The sequence below is a fragment of the Schistocerca piceifrons genome, chromosome 5 (genome assembly GCF_021461385.2).
Source record: "Schistocerca piceifrons isolate TAMUIC-IGC-003096 chromosome 5, iqSchPice1.1, whole genome shotgun sequence".
Taxonomy (NCBI): domain Eukaryota; kingdom Metazoa; phylum Arthropoda; class Insecta; order Orthoptera; family Acrididae; genus Schistocerca; species Schistocerca piceifrons.
Window position 1 is genome coordinate 479,573,283 of NC_060142.1, and position 17,403 is coordinate 479,590,685.

The window sequence follows — 17,403 nt, forward strand, 5'->3', positions numbered from 1 at the left end:
TTTTCAGACTAACCGATGAAAAACATTTAAGAAAAGTTATGGCATGACTGGGCGTGGCACGCCAGGAAAACTTAAAGAGGAAGGTAATGGCCAGGATTCTGGCATTAAACAAAGAACAACGTTTCGGTCCCGCCCTCAGACACCCAATCACGCTCTACAGAAACAAATTCAACCACAAGGAAAACAGAAATTATCTCATGAGGAAACTGACAGTAAAATGATATCTGGTCACCTAAAACAAACTCCTGGGATAGAAAAACCACAGAGAAGCAATAGATGTGATTCACTGGGTAATACCCCTGTTTCACACTCATATCCTTTACCCTGCAAGAGAATTCTGAGATTATCATGTGAGACGCCACCAAGCACAAGAAATGTGAAGAATGTAGAGTATTCTGGAGCAACTCCAATCAATATATTGAACAGGGATGAAATTCCGCAGTCCTGCACAGACACACCCGAGTGCTACAGCAATGTGAATCTGGGTACACCTAGCCAGAGGTTTCATTGTGGAGACTTTCAGGACCTGCTAGGTGAAGAAACTAGCAATCTTACTGTAGGTATCAGAGTGAGGCCATTGAGTTACAGAGAAAAAAGTGTCCCATCTGTAACTAGTGTTGTAAATGTTGTTGGTAACGAAGTGAAAGTAACGTGTGATACTGGAATTCTACACAGATTTTTTTATGATCACTGTTTCTGGTCAAGTGACTCTTCACATCCAGAATATGCAGATCAAGAAACTGTGTTCAGCATTATGGCTCAACCACTATTAGATAAGGTGCTGAATGGATATAATGCATGTTTATTTGCCTATGGTCAAACAGGATCTGGCAAGAGCTATAGGTAAGTTTCATCAGGCCTTAATTTTCTACACTTCCTCAAAAGATTAAGTTTGGAGATTTTTTTGCTAGCACTGTGAAAAATTTGAGACTTGTCTGATTTGTCAATCCTCAAATCTTTCTAGATTTAATTGTTTGTAAAATGTTGGTGTACAATATTGTTTCATATTAAGAGAAAGATAGTACACATTAGCGATTCGATACATGCTACAGACTTGCTGCAGTGAAATGATTTTTCTGTTTATACATAATAAATGTTCTAGTAAAACAGAGCTGCTACAAATGTCTGTAGAAATTCTTGTTCCTTGATGAATCCATCACTTCAGTTGTTTGAAATCTAAAGGTTTATTTTCAGTTTGTGTCAAGGTATGATAGTTCTTAGGTTATGGGTGCTGTAATTATATTATGAATACAGAAAGTTTGGTTATTCTTTGTCGTCTTCCGTGTTTGTGATAGTGCTACATTCAGCAGTATTCAGAGAATAGAAGCTTTCGAAATGTGGTGCCACAGAAGAATGCTCAAGATTAGATGGGTAGATCATATAACTAATGAGGAGGTATTGAATATAAGTGGGGAGAAGACTAGAAGGAGGGATCAGTTGGTAGGAATGTTCTGAGGCATCAGGGGATCACAAATTTAGCATTGGAGGGCAGTGTGGAGGGTAAAAATCGTAGAGGGAGACCAAGAGATGAATACACTAAGCAGATTCAGAAGGACGTGGGTTGCAGTAAGTGCTGGGAGATGAAGAAGCTTGCACAGGATAGGGTAGCATGGAGAGCTGCATCAAACCAGTCTCAGGACTGAAGAACACAACAACAACATCAGCAGTATCTATAACATCATTTGTAAATTGTTAAATTGAATTTTCTATTCTATATTCAGGGCGATGTTAGTTGATCCCTGACAGCTTGTAGTGCTGTTGCCAGCTCTCGACTCTGAAACACGCCACTGGCTCACCTGCAGCTGCAAACTAACTGTCTACAGAGCTATGGCAACACTGAAGCATTGCCATAGAGACATTTATAAAGTCATATTAAGTGATTGGTTGAGATGAGCCCACAGTGCTGCCGTGCCCAGTCCTTTGCAACCATCAGATATCAACTTATACTGACTCAACTGCAGGCTTAAAGTGTTACATTTCACAAAAAGTTTCCCAGTATGATCACATATATGCAATATCTGTGACTGAATGGCCACCACTCGGTTAGTTATCTTCAAAGATGTAATTGAAATAGTGATATTGCAATCACTGCAGCTGGTGATAGCTCTGTCTGGAAATGTATGTGTATAGGATTTTGCTGTAATAATAAAGTAACTGTGTAAATGAACTTTGTACCAGGATTAATATAAATATGGCAACCGGCTGAAAATCTTATTATAGCACAGTATCTTCGATGGAATTTAATACGCACTCAAAAGAACTTTATTGAGACTGTAATACCTGGAAGCGTATAGCACCCCTCTGCACCCTTTCTCTGATGGTAACTGTGTGTTATTGCATGGTGTCATGATTCATAACTGCTCAGTCATCAGCAACTGATTGAGAATGGTCAAAGATTAAGCTCTTACGTGCACAAATCTTAGTCCTTGGTGTTCTGTATTTGTTCAATGTGATAAGAGGTCGGGTGACACAGGAGATCACACAGACACTTTCATGTGTATGGAGTTTTCTTCAATTCTGACACCTTGGGAGTGGTGCTTTGACTTGCTGAAGGTACAGGTCAGCTGTGGACTGCTGTAGATAAACAAATGTATCGGTCTGCTCAAGACTGGACCATTACAGTCTGCGATAATAGACAATGACCCATCTCATCAACTTGTTGTCCACGGCAGTTGATTCTGATGGGGTAAGTTTTTCCCGCTATGCTTGGTGCACTCGCAGTATGCCCTTCACACAGTGGTTTGGGGTAACTTCAGTGCCTGTATGACCTTACAGGTGGAATACCCCTGTGCATCAGACATGATCAGGTTACAATCAGATGCACTGATATTGCATTATCCCTATCATGCACCAGACTGGCACACTGCTGTCTAGTAAAAGAGCTGAAAATCTTCCTTTCACATGGCACTGTGAAATGTTCCATTTTCCATGGAGACAGTAGTGCTCTCCCTCCCAATTGCTCTTAGGTGTGTGTAAGATGCAAAGGGCTAGCCATGTAAAATGCTGTGTGTACTGTGCCTGAGTGCTTCTAATTCAGAATACTTATTGTTACATGATGCAACTTGGAACTGCAACACACTTCTTCTTATAATTGAAATGAAAGTTGTAAACCTGCATGTGTGACTGTACCAGGAAAAACACAAGTTTGTGATAGTGAAAGTTTACAGGCCCCCAGCAAGAAGAATTTTCACCTTCATAAAGCAGCTATAGTCGAGACTGTGTTAGAAGATCCCTGACAGCTGTCAGCACTGTTGCCAGCTTTCAACTGCAAAGCGCTAAAAGCTGTAGGTGAAAACAGTTGCCGTTTGCAGAACTGTGACAACACTGAAGCATTGGTGTAGAGACGTATATAAAATTGTATAACGTTATGGGGTGAGGTAGGTGTGCTAGGTTGCCATGCTCAGTCCACTGCAGCTTGCAGGGATCACATTATGCTGACACGGCTATAGAGACAAATTAAAAACCTTGAGGTTGTACAGATTTAGCTGGAGAATCATTGTTGGTGTAGGCTTCAGGGTTGATGTTTTTGGTAGATAGTGCAGATAGAGGACACACAGAATTGCTGATGTGCTGCTTTTGATCATCTGCCATAGTAAAATTTTGTATGTGGGTTGAAGGATACCATGTGGCAGCCGTTGGCAACATGATTTCGTACCCATCTACCTTGTGTTAATTGGGTTTAACAGTGATAAGTAATGGTTTATCTAGTCACAATTGTTAAATATTGACCTGGTTTCAATCATAGGAAAAAAGTCATAGCACAGTATTATAAAATCAATTTTAAGAGAGAAATTGTAGGAAGAATGCTAGGATGAGATTTAAACATATTCTTGTAGAAATTTAAGTTACCTTTTAAAACAGACAAGGGTACCATTGGACAAAAGCAGTGATAGGAAACGGATAACATCCGAATTAAAATATATTGTACTAGGAAGAGAGGTCTACCTAAGAGGGCAAGCTGTAGTCAAGAGATGGCAGTTGAAATTCTATGACTGTATTGTGGTGAGATCTAGGGAACGCCATGGATGAATGGCTCTAGTTTCTTGTGAGATATGCCTTTACACTCCTCATTTCTGATTTAAAGTATTACACGAGCATTCATCAGTGACTCTGTACTTTGATTTGACAGCAAGTGATGAGTCTCTTGACCGAAACAGTTCTATAGTTACATCATTAGCAGCTCATTGGTCACAAACTTACTTCAAAAGCTCTGTATCATTCACCAAATAGAACATTAATGCAATAATGAATAATTCTGGGTGGGATACAAGCAACAAAAAAACACAACATCCACTCATTGAACTCTAGGCAGAAAGAGATTCATGCTTGCTTAATATTTCCTTGATCTTTGTACATTGAGATGTGCTCTATCTGCAAACAGAACTGGAAAAATTGAGTGATATGTCTCAAGTTTTCACACAGGTACAAATGCTTCCTTGTAGAAGTTACTTGTAATAATTTAGAGCATTTTACTGTAACATGCTATTTGTTTGTGTGTGCTGTTGCAAATGCTTTTTATATTTTAAATTTTAATTGCCGTGATAGCTTACTGTGAATTCGTGTTACCGGTGCCATGAAAGTGGCTAAGGCTAACATAGTCCCATGGAAATGGGCAAAAATAAAGTGCTAAAGGCAACTACTCACAATAGGCTGTAGTGGAATCTTTGATCAGTAAATACACTATAGCTGTTTATGTGCTTATCTATCACTCAGTGATTCTTTCGCGGATGCATTTACTCATACCATTCCACGCAGCATGGAGTGTCATGGATCAGTTTTTTGTTTTACAATCTCTGTTGCTCCTTGCAGTGTGAGAACATCAATTTCTTATCACCCTGGCTGTCACCATGCCAACTCTAAGTTTATATAAATTTTTTGTCCCAGTTTTTAATGTCATGGGCACTAATTTTAATACTGTGTATTAATCCATTCCAAGGTTTCATTGTAAGCTCACTATCAGGTTAAATATGCCTTTGTCACAATACAGATGCTATGAAAGATAGAATCCATAGGGGCTGATCATGTTACATAAATCTTGTCTTCCTTGCATACCTGCTGCTGCAGGAGAGGGTTACTGCCGTTGATATGAAATTTTTCCCATGCGTGTGCCTGATCTCATGCCACTCCATACACTTTTGGCAGGTCTTCACTTCAGTAGGCCCGAACTACACTCTGATTAAAATTAATTGTTAGTTGACACTCCATGGCGTGGAACTTGGTCCTCGTAATGTGAGCTGTCTGCTGCAACCAATGCGCCACAACTAAATCAGTTCACTTGCAATGTTTGGTTAGTGTTGCAGTTGTAGTGGTTGAAACTGTGGAGTAAACTGAAGGTTGTGGTACCCTCTGTCTGCTTTGACCCGTGACATGACTGTTGTATTGAGTGACATCATGTGGCATGACATATTTGAGATATATAGTTTTTGCAGAGGGCGTCTTGAAGTATGTGATGGCACTTTCTAGCGTGAAATGTTGATGTTTCTGAATTGAGCGATGTTACCAATTCATTGAACTCCATGACTGCTGTTTTTGAGAATAATATTGAAAGTTTGTGGTTTGTTAATGAGTTATTTTGATGTGTGTATGGATGGGATTTGAATTATCAGTGCGGAGTGGTGTTTGGTTCGAGATTTAATTTTGTGTTTCGTTTTTTATTTACGAATATGATAACGAAATTCACGAGTAGATCCCTGCTTGCCACAATGGTGGGATGACATGTTGACCACGATTTAATTCATTCAGTTTAATTGCTGAGAATGTGAAGTGTTTGTGGAGAAGGCGTGAAGTTAGATGTGGTACCAATAAATGTTGTGTTTTTGGTGGGTCAATGTATGACAATCTATCCAGAGGGGTTCCTGGACTGAGAAGCCTAGGCAGGCCATTTGAGAGAGTCTGTTGGTGACATAGAAGTTTGCTATTGTTGGAGTGCTAGATTTGCATGTCAGCTGACTAGGTGGTAAGTATCTTTTTATGTTCCAGAGTTTTTTATTTTAGTATGTATGGTATGCATCTTTATGTGCATAATTGTGTATTTCTTATATATGGAAATAGCATGGATACAATTATTTAGGAATTTTTGGGTTGGGGTGTTATTTGTTGGTAATCATGTTGGATTGTGGTTGGTAGGTATCAAGAAGTTTGTAAAAACTGTGTTGGCGCGATTGGGTTTCTGATGTTAGTTATGTGAGTGAGTTTCAATTTTGTGGTACTGCAGACATTCTTTCAGCTATACAGGTCAAGTGAATTTCCAGTACCAGGTTTTGGAGCTGTTTGTGGATTTGTTGTATCATGGATTCCATTTTAGATGTATAAGCCTTGGGAAATTTCTAATACTACCGTAGTTCACAAATATTTTGTGTGTGTGTGTGTGTGTGTGGGGGGGGGGGGGGGGGGAGGAGGAGGAGTTTGTTTGCTTGCTTGCTTGATTTTTGTGTTAGTATTTGTTTTGGTACGTTATCATCTCTAGGATTGTTGTGTATTTAGTTCGTTCTCGCCGAGACCACCAATTCCTGCAGCTGTCCTGTGTGTGGTACCGCAATCTTTGGTTTTGCCAAACTGTGTTCTGCTTGAGTTGGCACTGCAGACTCTTTAAACACAGATGCAGCTGACAGCTGATGCAGCAACACTGTATTGCTATGTGGCAAATGTTAGAAATTTATTCCAGTGAAAGTCAATTTCTGTACAACCATATTTTTTTAATTTTATTTGGATGTTTATCTCATGTATATGTAATTGATTCCAAGACAAAATTGTCTTATCCGTTAGACATGCTTCTTGAATCAAGTGCCATAAGTCTGTAACCGTAATTTCATCAAGGACAGCATCTGTATTGTGTCTGCAACACAGTTTAATAATTCATGCCAGATACGCTCTGCTGTCTGCATTGGAACAAAATTTGAGCAGTGTTCGAGGTGAATTATCAAACTGTGTGGCAGGTGCATTATAGGCATCTTCCTTGTTGGGACAACAGTTATGGTACTTAGGGAATTTGATTCATTAAAGCATGCCTAACAGGTACCAGAATATGTGGTAATTTTGTCTTGAAATCAGCTGTATGTGCATGAGGTAAGCATCAAAATATAATTCAACGATAATGAATTTGACTTCCATTGGAATAAATCATAATTCCTTTCACTATTCGACACACAGTCCACAAAAATAAGTGTCGAATGAGTAGTTTTAATCGGAATATGACTTCTATGTGCTAGCAAAAGGAACACATCTAAGGAACATTGTTGTTGTTGTGGTCTTCAGTCCATAGACTAGTTTGATGCAGCTCTCCATGCTACTCTATCCTGTGCAAGCTTCTTTATCTCCCAGTACCTACTGCAACCCTACATCCTTCTGAATCTGCTTAATTTACTCACCTCTTGGTCTCCCTCTACGATTTTTACCCTCCGCGCTGCCCTCCAATACTAGATTTGTGATCCCTTGATGCCTCAGAATATGCCGTACCAACCAATCCCCTCTAGTCAAGCTGTGCCACAAATTTCTCCTCTCTCCAATTCTATTCAATACCTCCTCATTAGTTATGTGATCTACCCATCTAATCTTCAGCATTCTTCTGTAGCACCACATTTCGAAAGCTTCTATTCTCTTCTTGTCTAAACTATTTATCGTCCACATTTTACTTCCATACATGGCTACATCCCATACAAATACTTTCAGAAACGACTTCCTTACGCTTAAATCTATACTCGATGTTAACAATTTCTCTTCTTCAGAAATGCTTTCCTTACCATTGCCAGTCTACATTTTATATCCTCTCTACTTCGACCATCATCAGTTATTTTGCTCCCCAAATAGCAAAACTTATTTACTACTTTAAGTATCTCATTTCCTAATCTAATTCCTGCATCATCACCTGATTTAATTTGACTACATTCCATTATTCTCGTTTTGCTTTTGTTGATGTTCATATTATATCCTCCTCTCAGGACCCTGTCCATTCCATTCAGCTACTCTTCCAAGTCCTTTGCTGTCTCTGACAGAATTACAATGTCATCGGCAAACCTCAAAGTTTTTATTTCTTCTTCGTGGATTTTAACTTCTACTCCAGATTTTTCTTTTCTTTCCTTTACTGCTTGCTCAATATACAGATTGAATAACATCGGGGAGAGGCTACAGCCCTGTCTCACTCCCTTCCCAACCACTGCTTCCCTTTCATGCCCCTTAACTCTAATAACTGCCATCTGGTTTTTGTACAAATTGTAAATAGCCTTTTGCTCCCTGTATTTTACCCCTGCCACCTTCAGAATTTGAAGGAGAGTATCCCAGTCAACATTGTCAAAAGCTTTCTCTAAGTCTACAAATGCTAGAAACGTAGGTTTGCCTTTCCATAATCTAGCTTCTAAGATAAGTCGTAGGGTCAGTATTGCTTCACGTGTTTCAACATTTCTACGGAATCCAAACTGATGTTCCCCGAGGTCGGCTTCTACCGTTTTTCCATTCGTCTGTAAAGAATTCTTGTTAGTATTTTGCAGCAGTGGCTTATTAAACTGATAGTTCGGTAATTTTCACATCTGTCAACACCTGTTTTCTTTGGGATTGGAATTATTATATTATTCTTGAAGTCTGAGGGTATTTCGCCTGTCTCATACATGTTGCTCACCAGATGGTAGGGTTTTGTTATGCCTGGCTCTCCCAAGGCTGTCAGTAGTTTTAATGGAATATTGTCTACTCCCGGGGCCTCGTTTCAACTTAGGTCTTCCAGTGTTCTGTCAAACTCTTCACGCAGTATCGTATCTCCTATTTCACTTTCATCTACATTCTCTTCCATTTTTATAATATAATGGGTTTCCATCTGAGCTCTTGATATTCATAGAAGTGGTTCTCTTCTCTCCAAAGGTCTTTTTAATTGTCCTGTAGGCGATAACTATCTTACCCCTAGTGAGATATCTCTCTACATCCTTACATTTGTCCTCTAACCATCCCTGCTTAGCCATTTTGCACATCCTGTCGATCTCATTTTTGAGACGTTTATATTCCTTTTTGCCTGCTTCATTTACTGCATTATTATATTTTCTCCTTTCATCAATTAAATTCAATATTTCTTCTGTTACCCAAGGATTTCTACTAGCCCTCGTCTTTTTACCTACTTGATCCTCTGCTGCCTTCACTACTTCATCCCTCAGAGCTACCCATTCTTCTTCTACTGTATTTCTTTCCCCCATTCCTGTCAATTGTTCCCTTATGCTCTCCCTGAAACTCTCTACAACCTCTGGTTCTTTCAGTTTATCCAGGTCCCATCTCCTTAAATTCCCACCTTTTTGCAGTTTCTTCAGTTTTAATCTACATTTCATAACCAATAGATTGTGGTCAGAGTCCACATCTGTCCCTGGAAATGTCTTACAATTTAAAATCTGGTTCCTAAATCACTGGCTTACCATTACATAATCTATCTGAAACCTTTTAGTATCTTCAGGGTTTTTCCATGTATAGAACCTTCTTTCATGATTCTTGAACCAAGTGTTAACTATAATTAAGTTATGCTCTGTGCAAAATTCTACCAGGTGGCTTCCTCTTGCATTTCTTATCCCCAATCCGTATTCACTTACTACATTTCCTTCTCTTCCTTTTCCTACTGTCGAATTCCAGTCACCCATGACTATAAAATTTTCGTCTCCCTTCACTATCTGAATAATTTCTTTTACCTCATCATACATTTCATCAATCTCTTCATCTGCGGAGCTAGTTGGCATATAAACTTGCACCACTGTGGTAGGTGTTGGCTTCATATCTATCTTGGCCACAATAATGCGTTCACTATGTTGTTTGTAGCAGCTTACCCTCATTCCTGTTTTCCTATTCATTATTAAACCTACTCCTGCGCTATTCCTATATGATTTTGTATTTATAACCCTGTATTCACCTGACCAGAAGTCTTGTTCCTCCTGCCACCGAACTTCACTAATTCCCACTATATCTAACTTTAACTTATCCATTTCCCTTTTTAAATTTTCTAACATACCTGCCCGATTAAGGGATCTGACATTCCACGCTCCGACCTGTAGAATGCCAGTTTTCTTTCTCATGGTAACGGCGTCTTCCTGAGTAGTCCCCGCCCGGAGATCCGAATGGGGGACTATCTTACTTCTGGAATATATTACCCAAGAGGACGCCATCATAATTTAACCGTACAGTAAAGCTGTTTGCAGTACCAGCACAGCAAGGCTGTTTTGGTTAGTGTTACAAGGTCAGATCAGTCAATCATCCCGACTGTTGCCCCTGCAGCTACTGAAAGGGCTGCTGCTCCTCTTCAGGAACCACACGTTTGCCTGGCCTCTCAACAGATACCCCTCCATTGTGGTTGCACCTACGGTACAGCTATCTGTATCGCTGAGGCACACAAGCCTCCCCACCAATGGCAAGGTCCATGGTTCATGGGGGAGAAGGAACATTGTACAGATCATTATTTCAATTAATCTTAATTTTATCATGTATAAACTACTTGAATTATTATTTAATGCATAGCTTTTTTTAGTCCTGCTTCACTTTAGTACTTTGTTGCCGCAGTGACTGACACTTATTAATTTTTTTGTTGCCAGCATGATGGGCCTTGAAACAGATGGGGAAAAGGAGTTTGGAAAAGAAGCTGGCATTATACCCAGGTTCTGTCATGCGTTATTCAAACTCATTGAGTCTGGGGATTACAATGGAAAGAAAGCTTCCTCATCAGGAAATGTAGCAGTTGAAATAAGTTACTTTGAAATATATAATGAAAAAATTCATGATCTCCTAGGAAGCTCATCAGACAGAGAAAGGAGAACACCACTGAAAGTTCGTGAACATCCTGTTCTTGGACCATATGTTGTGGATTTATCAGAGCATGTAGTTGTATCTTATGAAGATCTCAAGGTGAGTTCACATGTTGAAAAATTTACACTTGCTTTTTTAGAGTATGTGAAGATGCGAGTGTGTGTGATGTTGTATTTCTTGGAATTTTCCTCTTACTTTTGGGAAGTGTGGTCTTAAAGTCCTTGTTTGGCCATCCACATATGTATTTCATGGTGTCTGTAAATCACTTTACGTAAATGCTGGTGTGGTTCCTTTGAAAGGGATACGCTTGTTTTCCTTCCCATCCTGATCTAGCCCCCACATATTTAATTCTTTAAGCTTATTTTTGTTCATTTTAAGGGTAATTTTGTGGAAAGTTCTGATAGAATGGAAAGACAAGGGGGCTCAATAAGTACTCCATCACATTTTTTCTCTGCCCAGTTTTGTTTGGAAAAAAAAGTGGAATTTGTTATGGGCAGCATGGAATATTTCTGCTTTAGCTTTAGTTTTATGAAGTTCCACTTGGTGGCGGTGCTATACATAGTCTTCAAAATGGTGTCCGTAACGAAAGGTATGTTCCAAGCAGAGAGTTGTCATTGAGTTTGTTTTCGTGGAAAAATCAGAGCATCGCAGATATTCTAAGGCATTTGCAGAATGTCTATGGAGATCTGGCAGTGAAAGAAAGCATAGTGAGTCATTGGACAAGGTATCTGTCATTGCAACAAGGTCGTGCAAACATGTCCGGCCGGCTGCACACAGCTCTGCCTCCTGCAATGTTGGAGTGTGTCTACACTCTCATTCGAAGTAACTGACTGATTTCAATTAAGCACCTCGTTGCTCAACTCGATGTGTGTATCAATAGTAGTGACACACACTTCCAACAGCTTGGGTACTCAAAAATGCATGCCTCATCCACCCTACAGCTCAGATCTTAACTTTTCAACTTCAATCTGTTTGTCCCAATGGGTGCTCTCCTTTCCTTGGGAAGCAGTACATGGATGATGGGGAGGTTATTGATGCAGCAAGACACTGGTTCCGACGTCGGACAGTAAAATGGCACCATGTGGGCATACAGGCCTTCCCAGAAAGGTGGTGTAACACTGTCATATAGAATGGAGATTATGCTGAAAAATAGGGTTTTGTAGCCAAAGGAGTGGGGTATAATATGGTGTATTGAAATCCTGAATAAAACCAACCTGCTTTCGGAAAAAAGCGTTGCAGTACTTATTAAACACCCATTGTACTTTCAGATTATAGGAGACCACCCACTGAAAATCAGAAGTTTGAGGTGTTGACAGGACACAAATAAAGAAAGAAAACTTCATAGCTTTTGAAGTAAAACTTTTTGGAGTTATGAGTGTGTGTACACGTACACACACACACACACACACACACACACACACACACACACACACACACACACACTTTCTCTCTCTCCCTCCCCTCCCCTCCCCTCCCCCCTCCCTCCCTCCTCTGAAAGCTAGAAACTTCCTACATCCTCCCTCCTTTTGTACATCTACTCTGTACCTCTTAGTTGTGGATCTTTGACCAGGCTCTTTCCCACATGCACATGCTAGTAAAAATCAACTGACTCATGCTGTTGTGGGAGATGAGCAGGTATGTGGCTCTCACCCTCCCTGTTTTTTGTAATAATTGGATTGTAAAATTCTCCAGTAAATGGATTTCATGGATATTTATAAATTTTATTAATTTGGGTATAGGCTGTAAAAATGTTTTCTCCGGGGGGGTGAACTGTGGTTCTGCTGTTTGCATTTTATAGCAAAATTCTTGATGATTTGAATAAATAAACCAGCTATTGAAATACTCGTTTAATTCAAATTTTACTGTGGTTTATATCTAATAGACTGTCTCTCACACATTCTTATGGGTTTGCAATTTTAGGGCTGGCTGATGGTGGGTAATAGTCAAAAAGCAACAGCATCTACAGTGATGAATGAAAAGAGTTCACGATCCCATTCAATCTTCTGCATTACACTTACTCAACGACAGGTAAGTTATTTTTATTACATGCTGCTATTTACGACTAATAATGAACTTAAATTCCTCATAAAATAAGAACAAAACTCGTAGTAGACGTAAGATATCTGTTAATGAAACTGTATTTGTATGGATTAAAGGTAAAGGTACTTGTGAATATGTTAAATTTATTGGAGATTGTACAATGTATTTTCACAAATAAAGTGATCTGTAGCGTAGCTTAAAAACGGACAAGGGTACATCTAGAATCTGTCGACATAGAGTATGCAACAGCATGTTACGTCAGCTCTCTGAGTGCTTGACCTTTGACCCCGCCGATAAGGCGGTTCTACGTCATCTTGGCTGCGCGCCAGCCGCGGACTTAGCAAACAGCGGACGGGCGTGTCTAGTAGGGCTAATGCGCCCGTCCGTGATAACGCGCGGCTGGCACTGTGAAATTCTAAGTCCCTTATCTGCTGACGCGCTATCGCGCGTCTATAAAAGCGAGCGCTGCCCGCGCAGTGGATCATTCGCACTGCTGCTGCTGCACAGGCAATTGCATTGAACGCTGCCAAGATGCCTTACAGAAGATACCGTCGTCGTGCAAGACAGACAATATATAAAACAATTGAAGACGTTGAAATGACAACATCTGCTGCCGACAAGAAAAAGAATACTATCATAAGTGTCCAAGGAATAGAAAAGCAACTGGAATCACTCAATAGAGGAAAGTCCACTGGATCTGACGGGATACCAATTCGATTCTACACAGAGTACGCGAAAGAACTTGCCCCCCTTCTAACAGCCGTGTACCGCAAGTCTCTAGAGGAACGGAGGGTTCCAAATGATTGGAAAAGAGCACGGATAGTCCCAGTCTTCAAGAAGGGTCGTCGAGCAGATGCGCAAAACTATAGACCTATATCTCTTACGTCGATCTCTTGTAGAATTTTAGAACATGTTTTTTGCTCGCGTATCATGTCATTTCTGGAAACCCAGAATCTACTATGTAGGAATCAACATGGATTCCGGAAACAGCGATCGTGTGAGACCCAACTCACCTTATTTGTTCATGAGACCCAGAAAATATTAGATACAAGCTCCCAGGTAGATGCTATTTTTCTTGACTTCCGGAAGGCGTTCGATACAGTTCCGCACTGTCGCCTGATAAACAAAGTAAGAGCCTACGGAATATCAGACCAGCTGTGTGGCTGGATTGAAGAGTTTTTAGCAAACAGAACACAGCATGTTGTTATCAATGGAGAGACGTCTACAGACGTTAAAGTAACCTCTGGCGTGCCACAGGGGAGTGTTATGGGACCATTGCTTTTCACAATATATATAAATGACTTAGTAGATAGTGTCAGAAGTTCCATGCGGCTTTTCGTGGGTGATGCTGTAGTATACAGAGAAGTTGCAGCATTAGAAAATTGTAGCGAAATGCAGGAAGATCTGCAGCGGATAGGCACTTGGTGCAGGGAGTGGCAACTGACCCTTAACATAGACAAATGTAATGTATTGCGAATACATAGAAAGAAGGATCCTTTATTGTATGATTATATGATAGCGGAACAAACACTGGTAGCAGTTACTTCTGTAAAATATCTGGGAGTATGCGTGCGGAACGATTTGAAGTGGAATGATCATATAAAATTAATTGTTGGTAAGGCGGGTACCAGGTTGAGATTCATTGGGAGAGTCCTTAGAAAATGTAGTCCATCAACAAAGGAGGTGGCTTACAAAACACTCGTTCGACCTATACTTGAGTATTGCTCATCAGTGTGGGATCCGTACCAGATCGGTCTGACGGAGGAGATAGAGAAGATCCAAAGAAGAGCGGTGCGTTTCGTCACAGGGTTATTTGGTAACCGTGATAGCGTTACGGAGATGTTTAATAAACTCAAGTGGCAGACTCTGCAAGAGAGGCGCTCTGCATCGCGGTGTAGCTTGCTTGCCAGGTTTCGAGAGGGTGTGTTTCTGGATGAGGTATCGAATATATTGCTTCCCCCTACTTATACCTCCCGAGGAGATCACGAATGTAAAATTAGAGAGATTAGAGCACGCTTGGAGGCTTTCAGACAGTCGTTCTTCCCGCGATCCATACGCGACTGGAACAGGAAAGGGAGGTAATGACAGTGGCACGTAAAGTGCCCTCCGCCACACACCGTTGGGTGGCTTGCGAAGTATCAATGTAGATGTAGATGTAGAACAGTTGTTAAAATACATATACATTATTTTGTTTGTTTCTGTCAATGTGCCAGAAATTAACATACTTTATTTTGACATGTCACTTGTTTCAGTCACTTATTTCATATCTTTTTCTCTGCCTACAATCCCTTCGCCTCATCATTCGCCCATTTTTCCCTTTTAAAAATCAAAATAAAAGTATTTACCATTTGTGCAACTAAAAAATTCTAATCATTGAACTGAATGATTACGTAAGTAACTATATGAACTTCCAAATTGCTGCCTGATATCGTGACATAGGATTTTGTTTTTTCAAATTGCTGAAACAGGAGCCTTTGCAGCTGATAGAAACCAATTGCAGGTAGGTGCAAAAACTTCAAATAACCTCAGGTTTTTAGGACTTTAAAAAGAATGAAATGTGAGGCTGAAAGGGTAATAGAAATCTGGAAGAAAGAGAAAAGGGGGAAAAGATATACAGGTTCAGTGAAGAGAAATGATAGTTTGTAAGTAGGGTGGCAGTTATGACTTTAGCCACCTTATTTTACAGCACATATTTTGGTTAAGCTGTATTCGGTCCTCGTATCTGGGTTAGACCTCAGCCTTTTCAAAACTTCTCTCAAAATGTGCAAACTGTGAGGGGAAGATCCCCCAATATGCAGCATGGTAGTCCGTCCTTCGAGGATTCATCGGATATCTGTTAGGAGAAGCCCCTTGACCATGCAGAGATCATACACTTGACGGTGCCTGTCCCTGCAGGAGCTCCGGACACTGTCCATCATGCCAAGTGACATTTGCTGTGGCTGGGTGGTGCCTGTGGGAGTAGCCCTCTGAGTAGATGGCATCATGATGGATATTTGGCATCAGGAATGACCAGTTATTAGCTGGTGGCTGCAAGTCTGCAGTAGTCTCTGGACTGCAGTTCAGTGCAGATCATTGCAGCCTTTAGAACTTCCCTCCTTGCCCACACCATAAGAATAAAACAAAACCAAGTGATTTGCAGACAATAGGCTGCAGTCACAGTGCTATGGCCAGAAGCCTTGCCTTGGTCATCCCTCTTTCTCTGTTTCATTTGCTTTTAGATGCTGTCCAACCTTTTTGTACTGCATCCCATTTTACATTTTAGGATGAAGGCAAGACCTTAATAATGTTGACAAATAAACAGTTGAACAGTTTTTATAATTTCTTCAAGATAATTTGTGTCATTCCCATCCAAGCTTTGACTACAATGGATGGAGGGTGGGATGACTGTGGGAGGAATGGCCACCATCTCTTACAGAGACTGGTGGACACTCAACTGTCCTCGCCCACCTATTGACTTGTTTGTCTCACCTTCTTTTATTTTTAGTCCAAATGATTTGTTGATTACGTTTTAGTTTTCTCTCTCTCTCTCTCTCTCTCTCTCTCTCTCTCTCTCTCTCTCTCTCTCTCACTATTAAGATTGATCCCAGCTAGAAGGCATTTTGTAGCTGTCTTAGCCATTAATCAGGTTGATGGGGGTCAGCTGCAGTCGAGGTTTCTCATGGTACAGGTGAGACCTGGGGAGCCCTTGTCAGTGTTCTGACTAGTATACTGAACCATCTCATGCTTCCACCTCCCGCAATTATTTCTCAGTCCTGGCATAAATATTGCCTTTATTTTACCACTCCTTCATATTCATAATTTGATCAAATGTCTTCCAGGCATCAATCACTAACTCCAGATCTACCTCTTGACCAAGAGACTGGTGACCTTGCTGTTTTGTCCCTGAATCCCCCAAACAACTCCCCTCCCCATCCCATCCCATCCCCTCCCCTCCCCTCCCCACATGCCTATTGCTGACCAAGGGTTTAGTGCCTTAGCCCTCCAAACACCCCCCACCCCACCCCACCCCTCCCCTCCCCTCTGTCCCCTTATCTTCCATTAATGTTTAATGCCCAGAAAAAATAACAGCCAATGATGTACCATCATTTCGGAGCAAATATCTCAGTTTTACCACTATGTGAAGAAGTAATGTTTCTTGACTCATCTGTGAACATAAACTACTGGATCTTCATATTAAACCTATGCAATGCACATGATCTTTCCTATAATGCATTCTGTTGGTTATCATTGAACATATCACTGACATACTTGCACTGGTTGTACCTAACTGAGAATAACAAGGTTATTAAGAACTAGTTGCTTACAGAAAAGGTACCATAGTAATAACCAATAAGAGAATGCCCTTGGTTTGACCGTCTGTTCTACTCAGCACTATCATACCACTCTGCCACCTCAGGTGCTGTTTACTACATTCAGCTACTAATGTCTTGTGATTTACTTTTCTTACAGTCATATTTTGTTTCCCTGTGGGGAGAGTGTATTTTACACAACAGATGATCAGGAAAGTCTAGCAAAAGTACAGAGAAAAGTGATACAGCTAATACAGTCTTGTAAAGCGAACTCAGCACTGCAGGTCAACAGGTAGCATGTGAATGTATTCAGTAC

The 17,403-nt window shown here is 40.5% G+C and overlaps 1 protein-coding gene and 1 long non-coding RNA gene across 2 annotated transcripts in view; one reads left to right on the plus strand and one right to left on the minus strand.

The window, feature by feature from the left end:
- The window catches only part of LOC124797843, a 92,252-nt gene that overhangs the window by 66,635 nt on the left and 8,214 nt on the right, over positions 1–17,403 (minus strand). The window lies entirely within an intron of this gene.
- LOC124797840 (kinesin-like protein KIF14) overlaps positions 1–17,403 on the plus strand; it is a 258,591-nt gene that overhangs the window by 589 nt on the left and 240,599 nt on the right. Inside the window, exons 3-5 of the mRNA XM_047260886.1 lie at positions 8–843; positions 10,548–10,857; positions 12,679–12,786. Of these exons, the coding sequence (XP_047116842.1) occupies positions 44–843; positions 10,548–10,857; positions 12,679–12,786 (1,218 nt within the window). The 5' untranslated portion in view covers positions 8–43. The remainder of the gene's footprint in view (positions 1–7; positions 844–10,547; positions 10,858–12,678; positions 12,787–17,403) is intronic.